The sequence below is a fragment of the Anarrhichthys ocellatus genome, unplaced genomic scaffold (assembly GCF_004355925.1).
Source record: "Anarrhichthys ocellatus isolate YVR2014 unplaced genomic scaffold, GSC_Weel_1.0 scaffold29, whole genome shotgun sequence".
NCBI classification, from domain to species: Eukaryota; Metazoa; Chordata; class Actinopteri; order Perciformes; family Anarhichadidae; genus Anarrhichthys; species Anarrhichthys ocellatus.
In genome coordinates this window covers 3,509,892-3,519,048 of record NW_022280059.1, presented here as the reverse complement: position 1 = coordinate 3,519,048, position 9,157 = coordinate 3,509,892, and the positions used below count along the sequence as shown (strand labels likewise).

Below are 9,157 nucleotides of genomic sequence, written 5' to 3'. Positions count from 1 at the left end.
GCGTGCACCGTGTGTATCGTTACACATGAACAATAATGTTGTTATTCAAACATCATCCCACTTTTTTTTGCCAAAGAGTGCTGAGTGAAAACACTCGAGAATCCAGCTTGTATCCGACCGGAGCCAAGCAGTACTGGAAGAGCGAGCTGGTCTATTTAAAGGATTTAAGAGCACCCGTCCAGATGCTGAATCTTGCGGTATTCCATTTATTCCCAGTACTCAATGTCCCGGCCAATGATATCCGAGTTACATCCGGTGAGCTGGGGAAATCCTGGGTCTCAGTGCTGGCAGAGGTGCCAAGATCAGGCCTGCTGCCATGAACCTTGATGTCAGATAGCAGGAATGAAATGCTGCCTCTCAGGCCAGATACCAGAACAACAGGCGGGATCAATATACACATGTTGTTACTGTTTCAGTGGTGCTTTATTGGGGATTATGTGGGCTGGGTGGTGTCGGATATTCAATGATATTATATCACACGCCATCATGTTTACTTTCGAGGAAAAGGGCACACTATCGGGATCAAATGTCCTGAATGTGCATTTGGTTACTTTGCAGATAATATCGCAAATCAATCCATTTGGATTTTATAGATTTATATTTATGAAAGACGGAGATTATCCTTGTGAAACTAAAGCCTTTTTGAGTCTTTTATTCATACCTTTATTTTAGAAAGGAGCAATAGATAATGCTATATTACTTTATTCTGGTCACCACTGCATTATATAGAGAACACTTGTCGTATACTAAAACATCACTTTATATATCCAAACTATAAGGTTGTATACCTCCGCCAACCAGTCATATTGCAGTTTACATCCATGTCTGTCCAAAATGTCACCACTTCATCATTTCAGACAATGCATTGCGGCCCGAATGGAAAAAAAAATAACAATGTATGAGAAGTGTTTTTTTGTTCTCCATCTGAAACACCATAATGCGTTTTATAAGGACATTTAAAGGTAGAATTTGTCTTGTTTACACATCTTAGTCAGCATGGACATTTTGTTGAAAAGCCAAACGAGACGGTAAGACAGACTTTTCCATTTCATCCCAACTCAAAACAGTTGAGATGAACATAAACACAACGTTGGCCCTGAAGCTTCTGAGGTTCCTCTTAACATTGTGGCTGAGTTTTCCCCTGACCACTCTTTAAGTGTGGAAGAATAAGACGAGTCTCTTGAATTAAGTGTACCCTTTTGTTTTTATATAATGTTCAACGTTTTCAATAAAAAATACATTATTTTGTACAATTATGGACATGGTAGAAGAGAGTACATGGTGTGAAAACAGACAGAAAGACGGACACACATGTGCTTTACAGAGAGAATAATGAGCCGACTGTCCACAGCAGTGAAAGTAAATAAGATCATATACATATAATGTTCTTTCTCTCTCTCTCTGAGGTCAGTGACCCACATCCCACAAAGAAGAACCCCACCTTAACGACTACTTTTTATATTATTGTATATGTTATTATGCTGTACAAAGCACACCGCTCCTTAAATAACCTTCACTGGGGCTCACCTCGTGCTTTTAAGATCAACCAGGTTGGGGGAAAAAAAAAAAAAAAAAGGTGTCTCTCAGGACAGCAAGGCCTGAACCTGCTGAGGTGATCTGGGAAGCAGGTTCTCTGGGTCTTTGTAGCTGTTCGCTGGGCTGGTGAGCACGGTGTGAACCTCCACATAGGCTCTGCACACCAGCTCTGTGGACTGACGGAAAATCTGCTCCCTGCAAACACAGATGAGAGCTCTTTACCTTTTTATACTCAGAAAAACAAAAGTAGCAGCAGTGAGTGGGCCTTACAGGTCTAAATCAGACAAGCAGAGCTACGCTCGAAGAGCCGAGTAAGTTAGCTACAAGTAAGAATTTTCTCCTAATTACTTGTTTTTTTAAATTATGTTCAGTGACCACTGTGTGAAAACAATGGGTGGCAGTATGTGGTGCACACTGCCATCTATGGATGCATATCACCGCATAAATGCAGAAGCATCAGGTGTCAGCCACAGCAAAGTAAAGAGGCCATTTTATTCCCTCTAATCAATATTTGCAGCCGTCTTATAATCTAAAAATGTAAAGTACAGTTTCATGGATTTCTGGACCCATCTATACAAATGTTTCAAATCAAATTCGGTGATGTCATACAGATTTTTGTATTCTTTTAGTGCTGCAAAAAAGTTAGTCAGCAACTTTTTGGATCATCGATTATACTACATTTGGTTGGATGATTGGTCACTTGATGACATTTTATAGACCAAATTATTAATCCATTAAAACAAGATAATACTTATGTTGCATTTTTTATATCTAACATATCTTGTAAGGTTTCTTATGATTTTGTTCATCATCTTAGTTCTAAAGTTTGATTTCCTTTAAAAATAATTTGTCATAAAAACTCAACATATCTGACTACTTCTTGTAGTGGAGCACAAATGGAGGATGCAACAGTCGGACTGAAGAGCCCAGTGAGAGGACCCAAGGACACAGTGGGAGCGCCTCGGTTGTATCCAACTCAGGCTCTTGAGATCCATATTTTTAATTGGCCCACAGAGGACACAGTGCATTTGGTATGGAGTAATGTTTTAGACGCAGCACTATGGTTCTAACGCGAACTGTGAAACAATGGGAGTCTAAAAGTAATTTCCCATTATTTGTGAACTCCAGGAGCCTTTTCAGAGTAATGGCGGGTGTTTTTGTGTGTTTAGGTGAGCAGAGAAGCAGACTTGAGAGATAGCGAGCGAGCGAGCGAGAGAGAGATAGCGAGCGAGAGAGCGAGCGAGCGATAGAGAGAGAGATAGAGAGAGAGAGAGAGAGTAGGAACGATTTCAGGGAACGAGTGTGAGTGAGAAATGGACCAGAAGCTAATTAATGGCGTCCTGCCCATCAGTCCTCCCATGTCCATTAATAGAGAACATTAACCTGAGGTACAGAGTGCTCCTCAAGCCTGCTGCACTTCCCAGTAAACGTGACTCATAGAAAGAGCCCTCCAATGTAGCAGCTGGATTGAGCTAAAAGCATATGAATTTCCTGATCAGTAAGACAAATACAGGCAGTCCTGCCGACCCCTCTCTCAATGTTTTGGTGGCTTCATCCGAGCTCGGCGTGCATTTGTTTGAGTGTTTCATTTGGAATGCAGTAATGATCGTATTACATCGGGGAAACTAATGAATGTTGCGCCGACGCTCCTGCTGTATTTCCAGCACTCTGAGGTTGCTGTATACCTTGCTGAAGCACCATGTTGTAGACATTTAACACGCCTGATTATTGCATTGTTTGCTGTTCTTCCCCCTGGACAGAAAGAGCTATTGTCAACAACCGGGATAGGAACTCACTTGATGGCCGCACTGAGCAGGAAGTTGAGCTGTGGCATCACCAGAGTGTCAGGTGACGACAAGTACCGATCGAACTGGACCTGTTGTTTGTGGGATGAGTCAAAGAATTATAATCATTAAGTTTATATTTATTGATTCCTGCAGAGAGGTTTGCTTCATTAACACAGTGAAACTCACCATCGCTGCTTTCACAGAGGAGCTGTCCATGCTGGGGAGGAGCGACAGAGGACCCTGAGACAGAAAAGTCAACATCAGCTTGGAATCCAACTCGAGGTCGCGGTGTTTGAACAGCAACGATGTTGAATGTGCAGGCAGTGTCGAAAGGTTTTCTTCCTTTCTCATTTGTCTATTACCCCTCAGGCAGAGTATATGATGATGGCTGAATGAATGACCACACGGGCGTATAATAAGGATCATTTCTTTTATATAAAAAAAAACACACATCATCAGTGCGTCTTACTGCTTCCTACCTTTGATCCGTCTCAGAATAAAATGTCACATTTATCTCAATGACTATAAATAGTGCATGTGCATCAGTTCAGGACACTTCCTTTGTCATGCTGGGTTGCTTTTTAAACGGCTGATTGGTTGGTTACACATCTGTTTGATGTCATGGGTTGTTGGAACTAAATTATATGGGATTCAGACTATTCATCCGTTGAAAAACTACAAAGAGAGTAAATTTAAGTAGGTAAGAGATTCATACTTTGGTGATGTGATAACTTCCGTTTATATTTGGCCCTAATTTACAGTACAGAAGATGAAAAAATATATGTTTTTTGAATACACTGAACTTGTACTTTGTGAATCTTGATTTGTAAACGGAGAAAAGAAGAGAAATATCCTCCCTTACTCTTGATCGCTAACGACATGACTGACTTTGTGTGAACACAACAGCTGGTACCTTTAAGGCAATTAGTTGACACTGATTGTTCAGAATGGCAACATTAAGTCAAGCTTAAATGCCTTAATTGCCAACATTAAAAGCAGCAAATAGAAGGCAGTGCAAGGGTCGAAGCTAGAGCACAGTACCGAGAGGGATTTTATGGGGACGTAGGCACGTCAACAAACGCACTACGAGCCTGCAAACTCATCGGCTAGCTACGAGCCAGTGTTGTTTTCATCACGGTTGTCTTGTATGCGACTTGTTCATCTGATGTATCAGAGACAATAACAAGGAGAAAATGTCAAGCAGATCTTGAAGGTAAAGCTGAAAAGTCTAAAATAAACTTATGGGATTCTTTTCAGTCTGGTATGCCGTCAAGTGTGGACAGCTAGACTTAATCTTTTCAAACAGAGGACTATTTAAAGCAAACCTGAGACAGGCCACCCAAGGAGAGAGAGGTATAGTCTGCGAGAAGAATGACAGTTCTTGATTGAGCTTTGCACTGGAGCTGCAGCAGCAGGGTGTGGTGTGTCCTGACATGACCCAGGGTTTCAAGACTCGCATGCTAAACCACAACTATGGGTCTCGGTGAGCGCAGTGTGTTACAAAGAGGGCGGAGCGATCCAGGGCATCAGCTCTCTCATTTGCACAGGACGGCTCTGGAGAAGCTGGTATATTTGTTATAGAACATAATGTGATCTGCCTCCCTCTCTCCTTTTTTTCTCATCTGAACATGTGATCGAAATGCTACTATGCCCTAATAAAGACACTTGTCATGTGGTAACCATAGCAATAGCCAAAAGAGGTAGCGTAAACAATATTGTTAGGGCCTATAAAATACAGAAAAAGGAGACCATTAGGGACTGTAACAGGAAAGATGAGAGAGAGAAAAAAACAGTTCTTCACAGTTCTATAACTTGATGAGTGAGCACATGTGAATGTGGAGTTGAGTGCTTCATGTGAGACCTGCTCAGCACTATGCTGCTGGACACAGCTGTAGATGTAACTCAGTCCGGCTCTGGTCAGCACATAGGACGCCTGCTCGTTGATCAGGGTGTCAAGGTGAGCCTCGATCTAGAAAACGCGGGAGAGAGAGAGAGAGTAGAGTGGCTTAACACACGGTCCGAGCCCGCATTGTGAACCGATGGTACTTGTGGTTGATAGAGAACCACTGCGCTATTGATAATGAAACTTCCACAGGAGCTCTTGTGGTGCTCAATTACAAAAGACGTGCTAAAAATAGAGTCTAGATGGCGCGTTTGAGCATGAACAACAATGCATGACGCATACGCTTTTATTAGATAGCAAATTAAATCTTTTTAATAAAAGACTTGGGCTTTGTGGGCTTTAATGAAAGGAAGGCGAATCATTTTCAATGAACAATGCCTCTGCGCACGGACAACGTGAGAACTGTAAGGTGAGTGTCAGTGTTAGATGACATTAGTTTCAGTTGTCTCGTCCAACTAAGGTTTGGTTCGTCATCGTTAGTTTCATGCCCTTGACTAATTGTAATGAAATGAAAATAGCTAAATACCTACAACATGAATAAACTAATTTCATTGTCTGACTCACTATTAATAGTTCATTATTGTTTACTATTAGGACAGACCTGGAATTCGAGCATCTCAAGCCTCTTGTCAGTGAACTCAAAGAGAGCTAAGGTTGTCTTCATGACATACAGGGAGTTGACCATGTAGGTAGCCATGTCAGCAGTGCCGAGGTTACTGGCAGACACGGTACATAACTGTAGGAGAGGATCCAAGATGCAAGAGAGCACCTGGGAAAGATAAAGGAAAAAGAGATGAGTGAAATATCATTGGCGGGTGACCAAAAGCAAATAATAACACATTTATATCAGATAAATTCAGAGCAACTGGTTCACTATGACTATGAAGGGGAGACGCGTTTGACTTTTTCCACAGTTTGCATGCGAGTTCACCTGAGCAAAGTCGGCCTGGCGGGCATCCAGAGGAACCACCGACGAGTCGTGGGAGGCCAGCACCTCCCTGAGGAGAGAGAGGGTCTGAGTGAGGGAGGATGTGGGTCCCAAGTCTGCAGGTGGCAGCTCCACCTGCCCAGGCGGACACGGACGGAAGAAGACAGGATATTAGACGATGGTGCAAAAGGGAAAAAAGTTATTCTTGCAGAGATAAGTTGTGCGTGTGCTGTAGCCGCCTTCACCAAGACAAGCGGTCCTCGTAACGTTATCAAAGCATTACACTTCCCTAATGAGCAGCATGACAGATCGAGTATATGACTGCTTCCTGCTGCTACTTGGAGCCTCAGCTTGTTCGCAGTCAGTAGAGCTTCTTTTTTTTAACGAAGAGGGTTTTGATTTCATTGGCTGCTGGATACACAACACAGAACTGAGCCCAGCCACCGTTGTCCACCTAATAGAGCAAATTATGAGAAGGCTGTGTTCCTGGCATTAGCTGGAATTGACACCAAAACCCTGAGGGCCTCCAATTTGATTAACACCCGAGCTACAGGGATAATTCTTGTAACTGCTATTGATCAGGACACAGCCAGCATGTTATGGGGAAGAGGTCCCGCCCGTGCCGAGGTATATTTGGACGGCAATTTAACTAAAGCGTAACAAGTTTGGTGTTTTTTGGCAGCGAGCGGCATTTGGATGCTGTGGCCAGCAGGCTGAAACTGTTTACAAGCACAAGTGCTTCAGAAATAGCCTTGTTGTCTTTGAGGGTTTCGACGCAGAGCTGAAATACACAATGAGTGTCTGAAGGGTTCACACTGAACTTCTGCACAATCATTTACGCGTTTTTAATGAAAGAACGAGGCGAAAAGCCTGCATTTTAAAAACTACTTCTTCTCTCTCTTCTCAGGTGGTGGCATTGTTTACCTACCAGTCACTTTCTCGCATCTGTACAACAGAAAACAATACTGTGGATTATTCAAATAGAAGTCATCCTACTCGTACTGTACCTTGTCCATGAGTCTGCTTGCATGAAGGCTCAGGCTGTTGAAGAACATCTTTTTGCTGAGGATGTGCATTTCTTCAATAGTGATGAGCAAAGAGGCCACACTGGTCCCAATGATGGAACTGGACAAAGATCATTGATTATTTACATTATAAATGATACGCGTCTTTTGAAAACACAACAAAAAATGCTCATTGGAGCTTGTCCAGGAGAACTGAAGTGGCATCTTTAAATTGCTTGTTTGTCCATCTGACTGTGCAAAACAAACCTGTTTTCAATTTACAATAAATCAAAAAAAGCACCAAATACCCAAATGAGCAAAAAATGTATCAACATCTGTTTTTTGAATGACTTAAATTATGAACTGATTCTGAAAGCTGTTGCCCACCGAGTGAGTTAACATACCTGATGGTGTGGTGGTAGAACTTGAGCAGGTTGGACAGCTTGTACAGCAGGACAGCGCCTGGCTCAGCCACTATGACCTGCTCTATCCGAACCTGAGGGACAGATCCACAACACACCGAGTGAGGACATGAGCAGAACACGACAGAAAACGACACGTATTCAACAGAGCTGTGCTCAGTGTTTCTTTAACAGCGCCTGAAACGTATTTGGTTGCTCACTTTCAGCGGCCTGCAGACTCCCTCAGTGATGTGTCCAACCACCTCCTGCATGTTCTCCTCCACACCTAATGAGAGAGGAAGACACACACACACACACACACACACACACCAGTAGTCAGGGTATCTGGGATTGTTTTGAGGCGACCATGAATACAAGCACGGTATTAATGAATACAAAAGGTTTAGGCAGGTGACAGCAATGCCAGTATTTAAACTCAGAGTGCACAAAGATTTAGTCTTTGTCATATACGCAACATTTACTGGAGTAGTAGCTATTCTTAGGCTCCCTCAAACAATGCTACTACAGAATGTATAAAACATGTGAAGTAGTAAACAGGAGAATCACACAAGACGTAAAACAAAAACAAAATAGTGCACAAGTTAAAATATAGGAATAAAACACATGATAAAATATAATTGAGTATAAGATATAAAACAGATGTACGTGTGATACTTTTGCTTTGTAATTCAAGGTGTGAAATGAAGTGCAGCATGTGTGATTAGCATGCAGGAGACAGCATACCTTGCACAGTGACTTGTTTCAGCAGAGCTTCCAGGTGCTCTTTCTCCGAGGCGGTGGCTTGGTGCAGCCAGGCCAGCATGTCCCCAACATACCTGAAAGAGAGACAAAACATTTTGTACTAAACAAGACGTCAGTGAGGGGCCGACCCGAGGGCTAAACGCACCACAGCTACACTGTGGCGTGGGTCATCGTGTTTCACACTCACACACCGAGGTTAAACTTGAATTATTGTATGTAAGCCTGTGTGTGCGTGTGTGAGAGAGAGTGTGTGTGTGTGTGTTTGTGAGCGTGCAAGGACATAGGGAGGTGAGAAAGAACTTGATGTTCTCAGAACTGTTGATGCCTCCCTATAAAGTGGAGGTGATTTTGTGTTCCACACATGCCTGGTATTCTGAGAAAATCTCCCATTTGGCTGCAGGGCACAGGAGGAAGAGGGAAGAGGATGTTGTAAGACAGGAAGCACAGACACACTCAGACACTGATGGAATAGACATTTAACATCTTCTTGAATTGGATTTTGACAGTTAAGAACCTGAAGAGTTTGCAATCATACAATAATCACACTGTAGAAATAAATATAAATATATATACATATATACACATATATACACATATATACACATATACACATATATACACATATACACATATATATATATATACACATATATACACATATATATATATATATACACATATATATATATATACACATATATACACATATATATATATATACACATATATACACATATATATATATATACACATATATACACATATATATATATATACACATATATACACATATACACATATATACACATATACACATATATACACATATACACATA

The 9,157-nt window shown here is 41.8% G+C and overlaps 1 protein-coding gene across 1 annotated transcript in view; it reads right to left on the bottom strand.

Annotated features, from left to right (window-relative positions):
* Nucleotides 1-442: 442 nt before the first annotated feature.
* Nucleotides 443-9,157, bottom strand: part of cog6 (component of oligomeric golgi complex 6) — a 31,039-nt gene continuing 22,324 nt past the window's right edge. The window contains exons 10-19 of the mRNA XM_031863609.1: nt 8,304-8,395; nt 7,781-7,845; nt 7,563-7,654; nt 7,162-7,279; nt 6,158-6,289; nt 5,828-5,995; nt 5,185-5,292; nt 3,510-3,563; nt 3,333-3,412; nt 443-1,731 (exon numbers count right to left, since the gene is read on the bottom strand). Of these exons, the coding sequence (XP_031719469.1) occupies nt 1,584-1,731; nt 3,333-3,412; nt 3,510-3,563; nt 5,185-5,292; nt 5,828-5,995; nt 6,158-6,289; nt 7,162-7,279; nt 7,563-7,654; nt 7,781-7,845; nt 8,304-8,395 (1,057 nt within the window). The 3' untranslated portion in view covers nt 443-1,583. The remainder of the gene's footprint in view (nt 1,732-3,332; nt 3,413-3,509; nt 3,564-5,184; nt 5,293-5,827; nt 5,996-6,157; nt 6,290-7,161; nt 7,280-7,562; nt 7,655-7,780; nt 7,846-8,303; nt 8,396-9,157) is intronic.